This window comes from Anas platyrhynchos, chromosome 5, assembly GCF_047663525.1.
Source record: "Anas platyrhynchos isolate ZD024472 breed Pekin duck chromosome 5, IASCAAS_PekinDuck_T2T, whole genome shotgun sequence".
Classification (NCBI taxonomy): Eukaryota; Metazoa; Chordata; class Aves; order Anseriformes; family Anatidae; genus Anas; species Anas platyrhynchos.
Window position 1 is genome coordinate 33,671,797 of NC_092591.1, and position 22,181 is coordinate 33,693,977.

Below are 22,181 nucleotides of genomic sequence, written 5' to 3' on the forward strand. Positions count from 1 at the left end.
TGGGAAGTATGTCCTCGCCCACACTCCCAACAGACTTCCAGTGTTGTTCAGATATATATACTTCAGGTACCGAGTTCAGGTTTGCACAGTAATGAGTGAGGAACACACCAGTTGCAGCACACCCATCCTCTGTGCACATTACATGTTCAGAGCCAGCACAGGCTGCTGAGACCCTTCAGACAGGGGTTACTATAGATGCAGAACTGCCAGAGAGAATATGCCAGGGCAGCACCACTACACAGCTGGTGGGAAACCAGGTGTTTCTAACTGGGCTAAACCCAGGCCATTTCTTCAGCTTTTCCTGCTTGTTTTGTAGTCTCAGTCTCCAGACAGGAAGTCTTAAACAAATGGACTAATCCATTTGTACCACTCTTCCTAGGTCATCACCATGTAGCAGCTAGGCTTCCACAACTCTCTTTTTACTTTCAAAGAAGAAATAAGTGGATCAGAAGTGCTTTCTTGACGTTACATTATCTGACAAGCAACATTAGAAAGGCTCAAAGCATCACTGAGCTAGTTTGCAGAAACATCTAGTAATGAGACACTTCTCCTGTATAACAGGCTGCTGTACAAACTGCAAGACACATGCATTTCTGCATAAAAACTATGAAGTATCTGGGCAACTTCAAGAGTAATACATAACTATATTTTTTGTGCTGCGTAGAAAGAGCATTGTGTGGTTTTGTTTTGATTTTACATTTTACTCTTTTCATTGTTTTCAAACACAAAATGCATCATAAACGGCATGGGAACTCAGCACGCACAGACTGGTGGTGCTAGAGGACAATACTGCATGAATTTTGCACACAGAATATATGAGCTAGAATAATGCCTGCTTGATGTGAAATATAAAGCTCAAATAAAACAGATAGCTTGGTTTGAAAAATCTTCATGTTCTGACCTCCAGGCAATGCAAAGTAGCTTTTATATTTTTATTTAAAAAAAAAAAATCTTTTAGGTTGCAAGAGCAGAGCAGTGTCACAATAACTATGTTGTAACAGGCTGTGTTTCTCCAAAAGTATCAGTGTCATTTATTCTGGGGGTAAATTTGTATGCCCCTGCGCTTTTTTGAAAGACAAAGCGATGAGCCTCCTGAATCTGTTTTCACCATACACCATCAGCCCTGCCCCAACCCACAGCAATATTTCTTTATAGTCAGATGTAAAAAAATGGTGTCCCTCCCTAGAAGCGACTCATTACCCAAGTGAGTTGAAGGAGGTTATCGGGAAGGCAGCACAGTGACCTGTGAAGGTTGTTAATCCCAGACAGGAGATCATGAGAAGTACACAGGAGGAGATGCCAGGAGCAGAGCAGAGGCCTGTTTCTATGCAGGCAACACCTGCTTTTGAGCGATTTTGTTCCTCAGTTCCCTTCCTTCCCCACAGAGGCGGGGTGAAGCTACCTGACAGGCTGTAGGTGGCACCTCCCTGCAAACCGCAGCATGGAGTAAAAGGGCAAATTCCCCACTGGCAGCGAAAGGTTAGGTGCGTAGGCACAGAGACTGGAAGTGCCTTGCTGATAACATCCAGATTGCAGGAGTAGCAGGACTAATAATGACGTTACGAACACTGCAATTTATTTTTTTCTGAAAAAAATAAATTGCAGTGTTCGTAACGTACTTCCTTATTCACAAAGGGATTCCACACAGCTGAACTCAGGTCTCAGTTTATCAAGTTTCCCACTTTATCTTTCCCATTCTTCTTCTCTCTTGTTTTGCCTAGGCCACCAGCTCTTCAGAACAAAAGCTGCCTCTTCCCAGCCTTCTCCACAGCACTATGTGCACTCACCGCATTTAACCCAGAGGGCTCCTGATTCTGACAAGAGTCCCCAGGCACCTCTGTAATTGAAGTAACTTCGTTAAGCCACACAAATTAAAAGGCAACAAAACAACTCCCATTCACGTTGCAGAGGTTTGAACACACTGACAACATAGATCAAGAAAGATCAAGGTGTTAAAATTCTGGTGGCAGGACTGACTCAGTGATTGCCTCCTACAGCATGTACATTTTCAAAACAAGGTGTATGCAGATTATGTTTAATAGGAAAAGCATGGATAGGAAGCACTGCCTAAGAGTAGGGATCCTTTCAAGTGTACATGGAAGAAAAAACCCTGTGACACTGCCCAGAGTTCCCCTAAGATCAGGTGGCATTTGGGAACACCTCGCCCAGGGTATGCCTACAGCTGGCAGATGTTGAGCTCATTTTTACTTGCACTCTGAGATGACCCAAAAACTTGGTAACTGCATTAGCACAGTGCTGAGCTTGAATTAATTACCCCAGCTCAAACTTTTTAAATTCAGGTTCTGGTTGGCAATACAGGAAACCTGAATTTGGGGTTCCCAGCAACATGTTAGCAGGAGCACAACTACACAATACAAAACACTGAAGAGGCGTGCTCTCTCCCTGCCAGCCCCCACTATGCTGCCAAGATATCGAGCAAAGCTGGGAGCATAAACTACATAGACTCAGGCTCACAACAGTGTTATAATTCATCCCATTCAGAGTATGGGCAGCACGTGCTCGCTCCAAACTGAGCACTATACAGACATTCTCCAAAGCAGTGAAAAGCAGTGCCTCCATTGCCTTGGAGAACTTTCCTCCTCCTGGTGGGACAGCATGACTATCCTCATGGAGTTTGATGGAAGTACTGGAATAGAAGGGTACTGGTAGAAAAAAAGGATTGCAAAAATCTTATCTCCTATAATGGATTAGTGCTGTCCTGAAAAGCACGCTGGGCTGAGCTTTTGGCCCCTTTCTCTTAAATATCTAGGACAGTGTTGAAAAATGCATGTGCCACCATTGCTGAGAAATGGACAGCTTCTTTCCATTCCTCTTCCATTTGCTGGGTAAACAGGCCAATCGCAGAGTCAGCAGCCACGGCAATTTCTGAATCAATATTTATCAAGCCCTTCTCCAACTGCTATTTCATGCCTCATTGGTCAGAGAGCATCCTCTCCAAGTGAGCCAGAAAATCCTGACCTTGCAAATGACAGAGGAGCTGCTTGAGGATAGCAAGGTAGAGCAGCTCCTCCAGCTAAAAAAAAAAAAAAATTAAATCACAATTCACATCAGCATTCTCATGGCATTACATATTCTTCTTCCACCTCTTCCCTTTATCCCGTCCCTTCTCACAGTGGTAACCCTAGAAGCGAAAGCTTCATTTAAGAGCACTAAACAAATAGCTTGTTCATTAGCAAAAATCAGGCTACATGAAAGGGACATTAAAGCCATGGATACCCGCGAGGGATTGCTGTCGGGTTTTTCCCCCCCGTACATTTAATGACACAGAAGATTGATTCCTTCCTGCCCCTCCCCTAGGCATGGTAAATGCATTCTCAATTATTCCATCAAACAAAACCAACTGCAACAATTAGGGGGAACAGACTAGCAGAAAGAAAGGGATTTGGAGGCACAAGGATGCTGTCCTGTATTCTGGTACTCCACAGTGGAGACTACAGAGGGCAGAGAAACCTGAGAGAGACTAAGTGCTGTAAGATCACCTCTGGAAAACAAATTGCCAAAAATCAACCGTCAGCTTGGGGACTTCTGACAGGAGAAAAAAAAATATAGCCCTTCCAGTAAGAGATAATAACGTGTTATAAAAACAAACATTACTGATTCCTTGAAGAGATGAAGCAGCGTCACTTCCTTGCACTCCCTCTGAGGGCCAGGGGATGCCTCCAGGACCCATTCAGGCAGAAGAGCATTGGGTGTGTGCTTTAGCCCTGGAAAGATGCTCAGTGCCACACAATCAGGTGGCACAGCGGGTCTCTCTGCTGCAGCTTGGCGTGTCTACAGTTTTCTGGGAAATTACATGTGTACCTGAACACCCTGTCAAAGTATACACTGAAAACTGAAGGTGAGGGATTGTTCCTGTCAGAAGTGGACTAAAAAACACAATCAAAGCGCAAATGTGAAAGATCAGAGAGGAGTCATCACTCATTTCTTTCACAAGCAGAAGAGAATGCTTCCTGGCATGCAAGGAAATTGGGTCTTCAAGTTTGCTCTGAGCCTCAAGCTAAGTAGAGGATTTCTCTACTTTTGATCACTGCAGTGTAGGTGCCTCAGGCCTTCTCTGTACAAGTCCATTATTAAAAACAAGGCAACAAATAACAGGCGTGATTTCTGTGCACATTTCCTCTCATTACTCCCAGTTACTCTTCTGGGAAGATTTTTTCTCCCCTCCAAGGCTCTAGCAATACTCAATTTGGTCCTTTTCAGTTTTTCTAAACAGGTCCTCCAGTCTTCAGTGCCAGACTCTTTTCTGGGCTCTACCCAAAAGATCACTCACTCCGTTTCAATATTACACCACACTCTGCATTTGAAAACTGCTCTCTGCTTGCACAGAGGGTACGCTTGTTCAGGGAAGTTTTGCCGTGGGACATCCCTCAGATGTCAGCTCCAAGTCACGTAAAGTAACACAGCTCTTCACCACCTGCTCCCTGAGAGGAGGCTGCTGCCTCTGTACACCCAGGCCACAGACTTTAACCTGCACTGAGGAGCCCAGACTGCCCTTTCTCTCAACCTCTGGTGCACAGGTTTGTTTCTCCATTTAACCCATGCTTCATACTTTCCCCTCTTTGAAGTCTGCTGTCTTTCTAATTATCTGATGCTCACTCTTTCTGCATTTCTTTCAGTCAAGCAATTATCATCATATTTTCTTTATATACATATGTATTACAGATAAAGCACTTACCGAAATGCAAAAAGAAAACTAACAAAGAAGCTTATTCCATAAGCAGTGGAATGGAGGATGCTCAGGTTCCTGTACGCTGTTTCCTGCTATGTTCTTATCACATGTTCTTATCAAGTAAGGACAAGTATGTTCTTACTTGGGATGCTCAGGCTCCTGCTGTGCCTCTCCTTGCTTTACCTGGTGGCACACCAGAAGGAGGGGATGTGCCACAGACTGCCCAGACCCACAGAGCTATTGCCTGGCCAGCTGTCTCCTACCAGAAAAGGACAGAAATAGCTGAGCTCTTCTCGCAGCAGAGGCACTAGCAGATACACATCTCTAGTGCTCAGCCACCAGTTCTCTACTACTCAGCCACCACTAGGCTAAAACCATATTTGCTCTGCTCCATGCGTGCCCACACTTGCAGCGGCAGTCATTTAGGATTCAGCCCTACTTGCAGATGTGCCCATTCAAATCCAAAAGGTTTGGCAAGAGCTGTTCCTGCAGTCAAGCTCTGTGAGAGGTTAGAGAAACATCTGAAATCAGGCTGTGCAAATTGTGCTCTACTGCATTGGACGAACAATATATTTTAAAAGGTGAGAGCGTGTGGAGGCATTTAGACAATTCAAATTGGCTATTGTTTGGGTGAGATGGCACCAAAAGACCTTACACGGGTTTCCCATCCTAACACATGCTGGCAAGTCCAAGAGCCACAGGGTAAATCTTCACAAAAGCAGTGAGGTGGCCTTTGGTCATGGTAACAGGAGAAGAACAGGAAAAGAATTGCACAGGGGTGACTCTTCCTGTGTCACACACTTCCAGCAACACCTTGGGCAAGTACCTTAGCCTACGTCCTGTGTCATAGCTTTCTTATCTGTCAAACAGCAGAGAGAAACTGTCTACTTCAGGCAGGCATCAGACTGCTTAACACATTAGTGTTTATAGACTGCTTTGAGATATATTGATGGGGAAATCTTATTTATTTATTCAGAAGGTCGAATTTCGAGGCATCAGCTTTTACCAGCACGGTGCACAGGCAATAGAGGCATGAAGTGAGCTTTCCAAGTTTGCTGTGCCAGCTCAGAGCTCTGGGACAAGATCTTTCCTCTGAACAAATAGGCCTTGCTGACTTACCTTCCCCAGATGATTCAGAAACACTGACTGATGTGCAATACCAACCAGTGATTCTTTTTGCAATTGACTTCCTTCTCCACCCACCTCTTCGGAAAGGACTGATTTGATCCTATACCCCACTACCAGCTCAGGCATCTCATTTCACTGCCCCTGCCAACCAAGGCCTCAAACAAGGCTCCTGCATTTGACCTTCACAGCCCATGAGTCAAACGGTACGCTGCGACCAACCCGCAGCCCACTATTCGTGAGCACATCAGTGATGAGGTTACCCAGACTGCCAGCCAACCAGATGACTACAGCATCCTAAAGAGCTTCCAAATCAAATCAAGGGTAATAATATTCTGGTGACTCAAGAGAGAACAGGCTTTTGTCTCTAAACAAATTTCTTTCCTTCTGAAATTAAGACGTTCTGATTGCAATTTCACCTCCTCTACTGCTGCTGAAATGAAGCTGCTAAAAGCACAGATGACGCGCAGCGATGTCCTCTTTGGACTAAACAAAACTTTATTATAAACAGACAGAAGATCTTGGCACAGCTCAGTCCTTGGGCACCCTGAAAAAGGAGAGCATTTTCCTTTGTCCATTTTCTCCCATCTCAGATAACATCTGGCTTGGGCAGAGAGACCTTACTGCAGAGACACGTTTCCTTGCTGCAGGTCAAACAGGCCCCTGGAGGAAACCACGCGAATCCACACTTTTGTGCTATCAAACAACACTGCAGCAAGCACAGCATGCAAATCATATGGCCATGTATGAATGTGTGAGGGAGGTTGGAAATCATATGGCCACACCATAAAAACAGTGAAGTTGGGAACTGGGTCCATACTTCTGCTATAAGTAAAGACACACACTAAGTTAGACATCATATGCTAAGAACAGTTGGGAGGGGGAGCTCCTCTAACTTCCTACCACATGCCCTCTTCAGATCAGAGCTAGGATACCAAAAGGCTTTGCATTTAAGATTCCTGGAGGCTTTTTAACATGTGTATGCATGCGCACACAAAACATAGTTAATTATGAAACACTTAAAAACAGAACTGTTATAGTATATGCATTTTCTCCCTTTCTGCTGCTTGCTATGGCCACAGTTTTACTATGTGGCAATGAGGGGATTTCCAGAGGTGGCTGTCTAGACAGGGAGATGAGCTCCCCCAGAATAAGCACTGGGAAGTGAACACCCTCCTGAATGTCCCAGGAATCAAATGCTTTTCAGGCCTTGATCAGGAAACAGTTCTGCACATGGCAGCAAGTTACAGAGGTACAAACTGGAAAATACTCTTTGCAGTCTCACTTTAGCCTGCCGTGAAAAGGAAAAAAAAAAATAATCAAAAAACCATCAGAATAAAAACCTGTTAGAAACCTCCTCAGGCAAGGAATATGGCAAGGACTAAAAGCTTTGATGGCATTTAGACTCCTGGCAACACAAATCTTTTCTAAAATAAAGCAGTCTCTAGAATAGATAGCCAGATCAGACAATGACAGATCAGTAGTTATAAGTTCATGATCTTTCAGATGAGACATAAAACTGGGGTCCTGACCTTGTATGATCATTAAAGATCTCATAACGCTTTTTGCGAAAAGAGGGTTGTTAATCCCACTGGTCTGGAAACAATCCAATTTAGATAACTACCTCAATCAATCTTACAGATTCATCTAAATACAGTACCCTCCTCTGCTCCCCAGGCTAAAATACTGCATGGTATTTCTCTGGGCTGTAAAACGTGACGAACCGAGTCCTCCCCATCTCAGCGCTGGGTGAAGCGATCTTTGTGCATGCACTCCTACAAGGGGGCTAGGAACATTAATATTTCACAGGAACTTGGAGAGGCACAGAGCAACAGATGAGAGATTTATTATGGACTCTAATGTAGCAAGGGCTTCATGAAGATTGAACCACATTAGAGTAGTCAGAAATTGGAGATTTCCAAATTTTGAGTGTTAACAGATAAGCATTCTACTCTTCTCCATTTGAGGTTTGTGCATTTGCCACTGAATAAATCTGTCCAACAGTATTCAGAAAAAGATAGAGACAAGACCAGAACAGCTTGATATTGTTTTAATTATGGCCGCTGAACACACAGGTGGCCAGCAGGTGAAACTATAGGTGGTCAGACCTGCAAGTTTTCAGTCATAAAGATAGGACTCTTTGCTAGGCATCAAGGGAAACACACCGATTCATTCTAAGTACAGTTTTGGGCTTACACTCAGGGTGACTCATAAGCACATCTTACTTTCAAAACTTCTTTACAATTAGCCTCACTGGGGGCCCCAAAACTCCATGGAGTTTGTTAAATATGGAAATCCATAGGAGTGAATGAGAGAGCAGACAAAAAACATAACAGAAGCTTCAAATGAGCTACTTAGTGAATGGATAGTCTCCCAATATAGTCAGTAATTATCTCTTAGAGGAATAAAGCAGCAATAAAATCCTGAAAACACACACAGCCTGATCTACAAAAGACATGAAATGCAGGTGCAGTAAAAAAAGCATGGGATTTTTACTTTTAATAAAGTGTAAGAAGACAATCGCATCTGTCACCAGAAGGATTAAGCTTTGAAACAGTGTCTTGACATGAGCCTGCCTGCACACACGTAAAAGAATGCCTGGGCCAGGGTGTGCCTTTGGGTGCTAACAGCAAAGGCTGACTTTAACTTGAGCTCTCCTATCATAACTGTCTGCCAAGGCAAGTACATTGTTACTCTGCAGTTAGATGAAAAGGAAAGTTCATCATCAAAGAAGTGCACAATTACAGTTACTTACAACACTCCTCATGATTCTTCGGCATTACTAAACAGAAGCCATGATTCCGTTTCCATGAAAATCCATGAATGGATTCCCTGGGGAAAGATCACATCTAATGTGCAGATGATTTCAGGGATGCATCTAACCAAAGCAGAACGTCCAAGCTTCCTTAACCCAGAAAGCCTACTAAGCTATAATTTTCCTGGTCTTTCCATTTACCACACCCGTCTCACTATCTAACCAAAAGCCAAACGCAACTTTTAAAAAAGGATCCAAAACCAAGCAGTTCCTCATTCCAAACCTTGCTTCTTTGAGGAACACACAGAAGCAGAGCATGTGACTTGCCTTTTTATGCATGCAGCTTCCCAGTAAAACTTTGTCCACTGCAGCCAGGAGATCGCTTCCCCCACAGCAGGACTCTCTCATGCTCACTCATTCCTGATCTTCTCAAACTGGGAGCAAAGCTGACAAACCAAAAAGGCACCAGTGAAGTTTACCTTACAGTATGCAGTAAGGAGAATGGGGAAATATTTTCCAGTTACCGATTTAGCACAATTTGCTGCAGCAATATTTAGTTTTCCTGAAAATAAAGACTGAACCGAATTACTACCTCCATTTATCACACTCTGAACAACTTGTTCCTATAACAATCAATTCCTCATAAATGTTCAGATGAGGATGAGCCAAGCCAGAAAGCAGGAATTTGATTTTAGGCATGACTTTTTGACACTGCCACATTTAAGTTCTATGTAACAAGACCACAAGGTGGAAACATCAGTAAACTGGGAAACACATTTTGCATCAGATCAAAATGTTAGCCCAGTAGCTGGGGTGCTCTGAGAGGGATCTCCTACATCATGAGAGATTACCCTAACCTCGCCATACTGGTGTTTCTAAGGTGCATCAAATTCTCTCTCTAGTTTGGACCAGAAAATGCATTCTGGAGAATGTTCCAGACAAGGGTTTAATGTGACTATAAATTTGTATTTTCTGTTTAAACATACGCCAAGAATTCCATGCTAGCTACAGGGCTTATTACTTCTTTCTTCCATCTGCTATAGCTATGACCAAAATAAATATTTACAGAAAGGAGTAAGCAAAGACTGCTGGTTCAAAGGAAAAGATAGGTTACAAAATTAAGAATAGTTTCTTGAACTCTAGAGTAACTTGGTAGCAGAAGAGACTCATGTAAGCAATCAATGTAGTGTCCCTGTGAAAATATTGACAATTACATGCTAACTCTAGAGAAGCTCTGCAAAATGCACATGGGTGCACCTGTTAACCTTTCCAGCAACATAATGCTGGGCTGTTGGGGCACCAATGCACGCCGACAATGAAACCACTTGACTTCCAAGGAGCTGGAGTAGTTTTCCAGTCACTGCAGAATACAAATACCCAAGTTCTGTGTTCTACTTTTAACTTGCAAATTGTACTTTTATCAAAAATCCACCACCACCAAGACCGAGTTTCAGAGACTGCAAAATTTCCTGATGAGAGTGCTCGTTGCAAAAAAGTGTGGTAAGCATGCCCACACTCTCCTCCATGAATATTTTAAGTGTTCATATATGAGCACTAAAAAATAAATTAAAAAAAAAAAAAAAAGAGGAGAAACACACTAAAAAGTATACTTACATTTCCCTTCCTCCCACTCCTTTTAGCAGTGGACAGACAGCAGGAGAGCACTAGCAGCTCCTGCCCAAGTAACTTCATCAATCCAAACCTGATCAATCTTCCAGAAGACAGTACCAAGAGGAACAAAAATGAGCCACCATCTGTGGCGTCTTCTGGGTGGCAGCACAACTACGATTTTGTGAGTGAGCTGACACGCATGTCAGAGATGAGAGATGCACGATGCTTTAACAGAGAAACTTTTGTATCACTCTAAATTTATTTTTGATAATCTATTTGAAAGAAAAATTGATGCCAGGAGCAGCAAGCTGCTTTTTTGTGTAGAATGCTAACAACTTATCTTGACAGTTGCTGCATGGCACACTCTCATGGCTGTCATTGTATCTTCATGGTGTGACACAAGCTAACCCTCCCTGAAACTACAATTCACTACTGGCAAGCAGTACCTGAAGGTAATTCAAAGCTCTTACATGCCCTGGTACACTGAAGAGATCAAAGAACCACCCTGAATGCACACAATGAGGGAAGATGCTAACAAAAGCCTCTATGTACTCAAGTAGTCCAGAATATTGTTTTGGAGATGTGTTCATTGATTTTCTGAGGTAAAAGCTTACTGTGGTGGAAGTGATAATGGTGAAGAAAAGTCACTTGATACACAAGCTCCAGCTTTCCCTTCAGCAGACAGATCCAATTGATTAATTGCTAGAGTGTTGTCAAATATCCGACACATCAGACCCAAACGGCGCAGTGCATTTGCACATTCTATGCAGCAGTCAATCCAAGTCTTAAAAGTAAAGTTACAGCTTTCAGTGTTGTAAGGTTTCCAAACAGGCACATTGTGCACGTTATTCATCGACATCTGCCCTTTAGATGAGGAGCTGCGAGCTTTCACCTGAAACTCAGCGGCAGCATCTCAGTTCTCCAGTTAAACTATTGAGTTACTGGCTGTTTCTGCAGACAGCCAAAAGAGTGAGAAAAGATGAGAAAGAAGCTGCAATTAGCAATGAGGAAAACTCAAAATAGACAGATTGGGAGAGAAAGAAAGCCTGGTAAAGGAAAACTGTGACAGGAAAGAAGATGCCAGAGAGCATGAGAGGAAATGAACACCAGAGAGAGCAGAGGATGCGCAGCCTCAGCTCAACACGAGATGCCCAGGAACAATGCAACCAAAAGCTGAGCCACATGCCACATTCACCTGCTCACCATGCCCCACAGCTGCTAGGACCAGGCTTTTCATGCCAGAGGGTCCCAGGGCCTGCCAGAGCCCCCTCCCCACACACCCCTCCACACACTCCCCTCACAAACCACCCTGAAGTGAGGCCCCCCCCCTCCTCCTTCCCCTGAGGGGTGGAGGCAACTTCGTGTAGCCCAAAAACACATTTATCACCTCAGCAGGACAAAAGCCCCCACAGCCCCTGTGAGAAGGCACACACCAACCCACACAACGCGCATTTCAGCACTCCTGACCTGGTTCATAGTCTCCACAGCCCATCAGCCGCTTTATGTGACGGAAAATGGATAAAAATTGAAGAAACTTGTTGCTTTCCTCCTCAGGCTGCCGCTGATCCTTCCACAGCTCACTGAGGGCTGCTGGGCAGTGCCCAGGTGCCCCCCTTCCGTCACCTGCCCCGGCCACAGCTGCCTCCTCTCAGCGCAGCTGGCGCCCCTCAGGGCATTCTAGAAAATTCCGCGCAGCCCCCTCAGCCCTCCTGGGCTGGCTGCTCCACAGAGGGCCTGTGAAGGAGTTTCAAGTGGGCACAGAGGTTATCAGGGCTCAGGGGCAAAATAAAAGATGCTGTTCTGGTCTCTGGAGCCACAGGTGTCACCAGGATCTGCTGATAATACTCCAGCAGAAAATAACTTGATCTGAATGTGGGCCAGGTGTTGCTTGGTTTAAAATGTCCTTTCTTTGTTAACTACCTGCACAAAACACCTGCTCGGAGTCAGGGCTTGCTGAAGGGATGTCTCCACTGTGGGTTCTCCCTTCAAAGGAAAAATAAAAGTTTTTGAAAAGTAGGGCAAAGGCTGGTAAATTGTCATAAAGTTATTTGTACAAGAAAAATCAAGAGGACTGCCTCTGTAAATGGAGAGCTTCTGTAAGCAAAAAGAAAACATGTTTTGCTCCCCAATTTGATTACGAGCTGGAGGCACCACCTCATTGCAGTGATCTGCAAGGAGAATGTTGTACAAGTAGGAAACAGCAAAAGCTGCCTTGCTGCTGTCTGACATCAGAAATGTGTCTGACCTGTCGTGTATTTATACATCTGCACCTTACGGCTTCTTCTGTCTGTCCATGACTTCGTCAGCAAAAGGTGTTCAGGGTTTACCTGATATGAAGTAGCCAGACAGAAGGTATTAGCCAAGAAATGGATTTTTACATTCCACCATCAAACTGAAGTAGTCAATAAATACAGTGGGATGCAACTGCATTAATCACACAAAGCTTCATGTGTATATTACTGTTGTAAAGGTACCAAGTGTAGCCTTCTTACAGTGGGGTTTTAGTCCCATTTTGGTTTCTTCCTTGCCTCTTTATTTTGTCCTGCACCACTTAGTCCTACCCCTGTGTAGAATAGAGCCAGCTGCCAAGGTGCCTGTATCTTCTTTAGGAGCTGCTGTTGTTCAGCACAAATGGGCCACACACACCACCAAACACGGATCCCAGCCTAGCAAATTCAAATCACTCACAGGGTGGAAGGGTCACACATCAACTCTGTTTCTTCTAGGAATAACTCTTAGCAACACAAAACTTAGTGAATATACTTTTGGAGGGAACATGGAGAATTCAATAATAATAACAATTTAAAAAAAAGGCAGAAAATCCAAACTAGGTTTAAGGTGTTTTTTTTTGTTGTTGTTGTTATAGTTCTGTTTGTATTTTTCCCTCAATTGCATCGCAGCTGAGAAAGTTTGCTTTTAAACTAGATAAAGCAATGCCCTCTAGTGTTCTGCAGAGAAATCTGGAACAAGGTTACCCAGAGCCTTCTAAATCTCAAGGTTGGGACTGCTGTACTGTCTCAGTCACAGCCAAAGTTTTGAGAGCTTACAGCTGATGCACAACACGTGTAAAATTTCTGCATGCAAGTATGGCCTACAGAATTGTTTGGGATCCTTTTTTTCCCTCTGTTCCTGCTGCTTGCAGCAGAACTCTATGCCAGAAGATGGAAGTATATTCTGGGCATATATTAATTGCTTGAGAAGCATCTGGGAACAAAGGGGACTTTTCAGAAAGAGACAAAAGCCTGATCCATTCCTTCCCAGATTTCACAAAACAAATGAAATTTACCTCCTCTCTTACCACCTACAGATATCGTCTGTGGATAGTTTTTTTTACTGCATTCCCAGCTGTGGCACATGACAAGTCACACAATACTCACCCTGCACCTTTGCCATGTATATACACAGCATTTGATACCCTGTATTACTGGCCCACCATACCTCACAGCACGTGGATTCCCAATATATCGATAAATTCCACACAGAACTATCCAAAGACAAGAAAGATTTAAATAAAGAAGAGAGCATTCTCATTGTTAAAAAAAAAAAAAAAAAAAAAAAAAACTAGTTATCAAAACATTTATTTACACTCTGTATACATTTAAAAACTCAATTTTGTATTACACAAGAGATTTTTGTAGGTCATAAAAGCAAAAGATGAAGTCCTTGATGAAGGCAGTTCTTAAATGGCCAGCTAGGAGTTCTTAACTTTTACCATGCATTCATTGTTCTTGAAAGACAACTGCTGGGACTCTCACCATCTAGACAGAATAGAAACTTGAATGCCTTTCATTAAACTTTTACTTTCATCAAGTACTTTTAAAATAATTAGCAACAAGGAAAATGACTGTTGACCACTTTCTGCTTTTGTAGTTTCCCCCAGCTGCAGATCAAAAATTGCAATAGGAAAAAATAAAAAGAAAGATCAAAATGAAACATCGGTTCCACCTATGTCCTATCTGAAATAAGAGGACAAAAAAGGTGAGACGGTATCTTCTGGAAACTTAGGGGGTGCTGGTAGACTTAGAAAACTTTTTGACAGGTAGAAAGGATCTTATGTCTCTCGGCTAGGCATCACCCTGCACCTCCCAGAGGTATTTGTTCATAAGAACAAAGCAGAAGAAATAACTTTATCAAGTTTTATTCATAAAAATTATTGAAACAGAAGTCTGCCAGACTGACTGTAGTTCTACAAAAACTATTGGATACAAATTAAACATCCACTTCAGTGAGACTACACTTAGGGTAAATGCTGGGCTTGACCTGGCATTTGTGATGAACACTTTAGGACGCTACCTTTGTAGCTCATGTGTTGGCAGCTGCAAAATAGAATTTGGATGTAGAAGTGGGAATCAAATAAGAGATTTTTAAAATGAGGTCGAAACTTTGGAATACTACTTGAAAATTTAAATTACATTCCCTTCTTCTCAGAAGACAATCAATACATGTTCTACTTAAACAAGCAGATACGTTTTTTTCTCTAAGGGGGAGTAGTTTCTGACAAGCATTCTCACTGCAAATAAATTATTTATCTTGTTATATATGTAAACAAATAAGGGAGAAAATAAAGCAGTTTAGATACTATCCAAAAGACAGACAAGGTAAGATGTCAACTGCATTAGGAGCTATTGTTTCTTAGAGATCCGGCATCTGTGACTGGTCAGACTATGATCCTATATATGGAAAAAACATATGTGAAAAGATAAAAAAAAAAAAAAAAAAGTTCACAGGATCAGCTTCTTCCCTGCTGCGCTGTCATTTTATTTGCAGGGACAGTAGGGGAAAGGGACCGTTCAAAACTCAGGATAAAAAAAAAAAGGGAAAGATCTCGGGAAGACAGACATCGTCATGAGAATTCACAATCTCCGGCCTGAATGAACAAAATGGCTTTTTCAGTTCTTTCAGTTTATTCAACAGTCCAGTGCCTCTTAGACACATTTCTGCTTCCTCCAGGAAGAAGTAGAACAACCTGAAAGAGAATGCAGGAAAATGCCCCAGCATTCATAATGGAGAGGCCACACACACATTGACATATCTTGAGGTTTGTATTGTACTGCAGGGCTGGGAGCATTCTACCAGTGCTTCACTTTGCTGAGAGTGTCCAAGCAAGACACTGTAACTGTTTAAGATGTACGTAGTCTCATCAGTGAAGCATAAACTGAGCTCTTCTATTCTTCTCTTTAGCCCTCCACTTCCACAAGTGTTTTGCTATGAGACTAGCACTGGTGTGTTCTCCTTGTTTTCTTTCTGTATCACCGTTTGCAGGTACTTCAGTCGCATAGGAGGGAGTTGCTCATAAAGGTCAAATCCCAAAGGGCTCTCGGCATTCAGCAGTCTGTAGTAGAGAAGGTGCTTTTTCAGGGTCTGAAGAAAGAAATTGCAATTATTAAGCATGTCTTAAAAGTAAGAATCTAATCATTCCTATCTCCAACACAAGATAGCAACCTGCCAGACAATACAACTCCACCAAGCCCAACATATTTAACTGCACCATCTTCAATAGAAGAGCTGTAAAAGGTGAGTTTCTTCCAAGAAACTCTCTTGATTTGCATGAGTGTTCCACTTCTGAACAAAAGTCCACTGTCTCCTCAACAACCCTTCTCAATGATCTCTTGCCAGATGCCAAAATGGGGTTTTGAGAGGGAACTAAGAATTTACCCTAGACACTAAACATAAAGGGCCAAATGACTCAGCTCTGTTACAGAAGTGATAGACTTTGGCAAGATCTGTTATGATAAGGCAGGACGGAAAGCAGAAAAACAGACACCTCACATTTGTTTTGTTCTTTTGTGAGGAAAGCATCCAACTAAGAGTTAAGGGAGGTCCCTGCTGGCTGCCTGTTCACAGCTGTGCTACAACCACCCCTCACTATCCAGATAAAATACTGCTCTAGCAAGAGGCTCAGAAATACAGTACAGGAGATTCATCTGTGTTCCAGTGGACTCAGTGCATTGAGTTCAGTTAAAGCAAGAACTAGATAATACTCCTTATAGACACTGCATGTTAAAATCCTTCTGCTAATCTCTCATTCTCAAGTTAGCAATGTAGACAAAAGCAAATTTCAGACTTCAAACACAAATTTAAGTCTGTAATAAGTACCATGCCTGAAAACCTCAAGCCCCAGCACCACACGCTGATCCTTACGGACCCTACCTCATCCACCAAGAGCCAAGTCTTTCGCAGCATGCTTTTCCGAGCAGCATCAGCCTCCTAAGAACAAAACACATACTTAAATTAATACAGTACAACACTAGCTTTGCCCACAGGCCATGCAGCACTCTAGAAGGATGCTCTGCTTATTATGATGATGGTCCAAAGAGCAGCTTGTTCCATCAGAAAAGCCTTGAGGTGGCAATCACTTGGATCCCTCTCCTTTTCCTCCTTCCCCTGACCTGAAGCCCATCTGACATGTATTGATAGAATAAGTGGTAATGGCTTTAAACTGATAGAGGGTAGATATAGATTAGATATAAGGAACAAATTCTTCACTCAAAGGGTGGTGAGGCACTGAAGCAGGATGCCCTATCCCTTGAAGTGATCAAGGCCAGGTTGGCTGGGACTTCCCTGCCCACAGCAGGGGGTTTGGAACTGGATGATCTTTAAAGTCCCTTCCTAACCAAACCCTTCTATGATTCTATGACACCTTAAGATTGCCCGAAAAGAGGCTAAGTCTATTACAGGCTATGGAGCTAATCAGCTCCATCATTTGTGCTTCATTCTTTCCTTCTGTACGATAGCCCACAGTTGTAGACTTTAAAGGTTTATATAGGATTGGCTGCCATTAGTACAAGTTTCTTATTTTATAATGACTAATGGTTATCATCTGCTCTCTCCTATGTGGATTCCAACCTTCAGACCTCAAACAGCTGCACAGTCCTCAACATGTGCTTACAATCTTTGTTTTCAAGCTCTGGGTCAGTGATTCACCAACAAGCCACAATGGACTCTTGGGAAGAGCAGGTGCAAAACTCAAAGCTTCCAGCCCTGATGCTCTGCCATTCATTACCTACCTGTGTTGTACTGTCTTGGGAAAAAATAAAGCTGTTCACGTGAGCCACAGCCACCACATAAAGAACAGGGCACCAGGTGTGGCGCAGTGCGCCAGTGACCAGTGTTCGGAAGTAGAGTCGCAGGAGGTTCAGGTTATCCTCAGGAGGAGAAGTGTATCGCTCAAGAGGCACGGGAAACTGCAAGAAAATCACCCAAAAGCAACATTACTTTGTGTGTCGGGATCTAAGTAGTGAGGGGAAGTTCAGGATTTTAGTGTCCCCTTTCCCAGTTGTTTTGGTGCACACTCCTGTGTAACACAATGCACCTCAGTGGCACAGCTCCCAGCTGGAGCAGAACTGTTGCCACCCACACTGACTAATGTGATGTGCCTTTGTCAAAGTGCCCTCAAGACCTCTTCATCTTTATGAAGAAGTGTTTTACTGGTCAAGTGACTATAGTTGCTTTTGGGCACAGGTAAGAAGAGGTGTTTCAAAGTGAGGAGACAAAGTGCTTTCAGCAGCATCTCCTGCTAATGCATCAGAGAGGCTTACACTGACCTATGCATTTAGTGAGAAAAGGAAAGCAGGTATTTATGCCAGAGTTATCGTTGCTATTAAATGAAGTTTCCAGCATTTTGACTTCACCTTCTAGCTTTGAAAAGTAGGTCATAAATGCTTTTAAAAACAACTTGGTTCTGTTTGCTTCTCTGTTCTCCAGAAATCCAAATTTTGTTCTTCTTCGTTTTTACAGACGTTTTCTAGAACCAGCGTTATGTATTGCACATTGAAGCATCTTCTTTGCAAGACTTGAAGACAATCTTTGACTACACTCAATAAGTCTGCAGTGACAACATAGCATCTATGCCAAACTTCAGTCTTTGGCTACAAAGACTGTACTACTAAAATTTTTACTGCCCTGCCCGCTAGGGTATGTTTAACTTACATTAAGACAAAAGAAAAGGAAAACACACCTCCCCCCAAATGATTTTGCTCAGATTTTCCAATGCACAATTTGTTTTCAAGCAACACAGCAATGAAAACATTATCCAAAGTATTAATCGTTTAAAAAAAAAAAATCTGAGCACATGAAAAACAAAGCATAGAAACCTGTTTTGAACTTCCTCCATTGTAACGTATGTCACAGTTCTGCTGGCATTGAGGGATTTGGCATTACAGGATCAAGGCAAGATAAAGCATATGAAAAATGAACATTTTCATCTGGAATAGGGTGTTCAGCTCTATGTATATTCGTGGAACTAAAACTGAGACAGGGAAGAGCTACTGAGAATAAATAGGTCAAGAAAACAAAGAGCTTTATGATAAGAAGCAAGCCAGAGTATCTTGGCTTACTCGGTTTAAGAAACAAAAGGCTCATCTGGTCATAATGATATAGACAAGCTGGCTGCAGGGCTACTATACCCAGAACAAAAGTATCGCAACCAAGTGATGCAAAGCATTGATCTCACTTAAACTGCTGGTTCACAGTTGCTTGAATTTATTTTTTTTGAAACATTGTTTTTGTATTAACAAACTTTACGCAATATCAGGTGTCAACTTATTTTGCAAGAGACATAGAATTTAAAGAGAAATTCCATGTCTTATGCTCTGCTCATTCAAAAGAAGTGCAGTCCTGCACTTGGCAGGTCAAACTTTCTCACTGAGCGACCCAGTAAAGCACAACTCCAGTATAACCAATTGTGGAAACACAGTATGAGAGGAAAAAACAAGTGTTTGTCCATGCACTGCACAGGAAAAGGTTCTCACTAGACAAAGAAAATACTTAAGGGAAAGGTAATGTATGTCAGAAGAACATGGGTGCAGAATAGCCCTTGATACATAGAGGCCATGAATGAGGAGCTTCTCAACCATTAGACCAAGCAGAGCAGGGACAGAAATCATTACTGTTCTACTGGACACTGAGGGATGAAGAAGAAGAGGAAGTGCTGGGAGGATGCCCAAATCAAGGTTGGAGAAACACGCAAGAGCCCAGTATCCCAGAAACATGCAGTGACAGGTAACTACTAAGCCAGGATTACCTGCTGGAGCGGCACTCCCAGTGCCCGCAGGATGCTTGTGTGCTCCCCAAAAACAGAGAGACGCAGATGAACATTGAAACGCTTCTGCAGAGGTAGAAGAACAAAGACTCCAAAGAGTGGATCTCCAAAGGAGACACCTTCAAACTGTTCCAGCAAACTTATATAGAGATCATGGAAGGAAGCCAAACCAGGGAGTGGAGCATCCAAGTTTAGGGAGTCTAGCGCCTTGGGCTGGCAGTAGATAGAGAGAAGGGCAGCTGTGTAGCAGTGGATCGGTGCTTCTAGAAAGAGGTCACCACCTGTGAGGAAGACACACATAAGTCGTGCAAGTTTGGCAGCAGTAGGGATGCTCTGAAGGGTTTTAGCACGCCAGGTTTCCAGCAACAAGACCCACTGAAGATTCCAGGTCACAGTGTTGACTAGATCAAGTGGGAGAGAGTTCAGCACAGCCCCCCGTGTCTCTGCATTAGTCACTTTGTTGTAGAGGCTGATAAGTGGAAAGAAAGGCCAGTCTGAAGGCAGGATGGGCCCTTTGACCTCAGGAAGCAGCATTGACTGGATGAGGTAATTCCGTCCTTCGTAGGATGCTTGGGAATGCACAAGGGCAGGCTGCAAGTGAACAAAATGAGAGAGGTAGCAGGAGCGGATGACAGGCAGATTCTGGTATGATTCTTTCAGCAGGGCACCACGTGTAGGCTTTGAAGATGCTGCTGCTGCAGAGCCAGGCTGTGCCAGTTTGGCACTGGTACCCAGATGCAGGATATCAGAAAAGTCAGCTGCTTCTGGCCCTCCAGTTTTCCCTTCACTGTAAGACAGAAATAAACATCAGTTAAAATTAAACAAACAAAAAACACCACACATGCCAACTGCCAAAACATGAGCAACACAAAAATTCATCTCTATGATCTCCCTGGATCAGGGAGATTAGTAGTACACACAGCAGTTGCAAAACTTTCTGCAGCATTCAATTATAATAATACTGTGTGCCTGTAAAGCATCAGCTACCTTGATATCTACAGGAAATTCACAGAACTACATCTGGAGCTAGCAACATGAAGGTATTGCATGAAAAACCTCTGCACAACGTCAGCACTGTTTTGGAGGATGAATCGATAAGACAATTCTCACTACAGCAGCTTTGCTGCTTGCAGTTGCAACTATACAGACTGGTAAATTGAAATGGAGGGAGGGGTGCTGTCAAACCCATTTGCCATGATTTCAGATCAGACTGACCATCGTCTCTGATTACTTGTCAAATTCTTGCAAAACAGTGCCTCTATAGCAGATATTTGCAAGAAAATACAATTTAAAAAAACTTTCCTTTTGAAAGGCAACTTTTCTGGAGAAGTATGGTATCTCTTTGCAGTGTATTTGTCCAACCTCCTATACGGAAGCACCATGGCACGTTTCAAAGTGACTGGGATGAACTAAAACTGCTGCCATCTTGGCTAGACATGAAGGCTTTATATTTGAGATGCTCAAGATTTCTTCCAGTACAAGTACTTCATCATTGTCAAATCAGCAAAAGTTTATGTAAGGAATTGTACAGTAAGGGTTAGAGAAAGACTTAGTGAGCTTTTCAGAGTAGGTCAGGTTGCAATGTGTTTTGTATGCTCACTACCCTCAGGACAGTAGATGCTGGACCTTAGTGAAAATCAGTTCTACCATGAATCACAGGACTCCAGCCACAGAGGAGATCAAAAGAAAGTGGTCATATTTCTCTGCATGGCTACGCTGGAAAGAAATCTGCAACCACGCTGTTGGTCTGACCAGAAAGCTCCATGACTCAAGTCAAGTCATATTCTCAAGAATATGTCAATGAGTATCTACAGTTTGAATACAAGCCCTATTAAAGGCAAAAAATTACAACCAAATGCCAGTGCCAACCTCTGCTTTTTTAATCTTTCCCAAATCTTCCCATGTACCAGATTACAGAAAGAAGGACAAAAAATGCAAAGCTTACGGAAGAAACTCTGGATTAAAGGCAAGATCCAGTAGGACTTCATAAGCCAGATGCTCACTCCCTGGTAACAGACGGCTTAGCAATGCCAGGGCGACACAGTGATGGAGCGAGGCATGCTGCCTGTAATCTGGACAAGTGCCCGCCTGTATGGAAACAAAACACCAGGTAAAAACACTGTAGCATTTGTCATCAGGGCAATCAACAAGGATGGGGGCAGCTGAGGCAGATGGAAAATTAGAAACTGAGGCACCATGAGCACCATCAGCATTCATATGGACATTTTTCTGCTTCCCCTTACTGCTCTAGAAAGGCAGACACAGTTTTCAAGTGTGCTGTTAAAGAAGTTGTTCTCAGTCTAGCCCAAGGACAGCCAAAAATTTAGTTTTGCCATCCAAAGTGTTTTGGATCTAAATCCCCACATCCGCAACTGTAAAGTGAAGATACTCTTTGCTAATGGGGCATAACAGTCAAGACAGCAGAAGAGTCACCACACCTAAGCCAGCTACATGAAAGAACCCTGATGTAAAGGCCAGTTGCCAGTCTGACACACTGAGTAACAGAAACCAAGGTGAAGTCAATTCCTGGAGTGAAAGAAATTAGAGGACCAGCAAGAATACCATTCTCTTAGCCAACGTCAACACGAAGTACTGCAGATGATATTCATGGCGCAGCATCCATGCAGATGAGGGAGTTACAGAGGGAGGTCCAGTCTGCCAGCTTTGGTGCAGATAATCCTTCAGGCCTCCAAAGCTCAGCACAGAGCTGTACTATAACAAAATCAGAAGCAGAGACAAATACTACTAACACAGTCCATGCATGGAGGAAAGTAAAACAGTCCTCTCCGAAGTCTACCCCCCCCTTGCTTTCTTCAAAAGAACTCCTGTTGGCTACTGCAAGAGAGACATTTAGAAATGGCCTGATAACCACCTTTCTGCCTTGGGGCTCACCTGCATCCATCATGACCACCCCTGACCTCAGGTAACCGATAGTCACTGCCTACGTTTTCCACTTTGCT

General features: G+C 43.1%; 2 protein-coding genes across 5 annotated transcripts in view; both read right to left on the minus strand.

Annotated features, from left to right (window-relative positions):
* LTK (leukocyte receptor tyrosine kinase) overlaps positions 1–12,043 on the minus strand; it is a 156,747-nt gene extending 144,704 nt beyond the window's left edge. The window contains exon 1 of one of the 2 annotated variants that reach the window (XM_013108203.5): positions 11,649–12,043. The gene's annotated coding sequence lies outside the window, so the exon portion shown is untranslated. The remainder of the gene's footprint in view (positions 1–11,648) is intronic. The other variant, XM_013108201.5, reaches the window with a different exon arrangement.
* A 1,700-nt stretch (positions 12,044–13,743) lies between these two features.
* The window catches only part of RPAP1 (RNA polymerase II associated protein 1), a 42,066-nt gene continuing 33,628 nt past the window's right edge, over positions 13,744–22,181 (minus strand). For all 3 annotated transcript variants that reach the window (XM_027459581.3, XM_027459582.3, XM_005029135.6), the window contains exons 20-25: positions 21,784–21,933; positions 21,167–21,309; positions 19,204–20,008; positions 17,189–17,365; positions 16,332–16,388; positions 13,744–15,542 (exon numbers count right to left, since the gene is read on the minus strand). In XM_027459581.3, the coding sequence (XP_027315382.3) occupies positions 15,387–15,542; positions 16,332–16,388; positions 17,189–17,365; positions 19,204–20,008; positions 21,167–21,309; positions 21,784–21,933 (1,488 nt within the window). In that variant the 3' untranslated portion in view covers positions 13,744–15,386. The remainder of the gene's footprint in view (positions 15,543–16,331; positions 16,389–17,188; positions 17,366–19,203; positions 20,009–21,166; positions 21,310–21,783; positions 21,934–22,181) is intronic.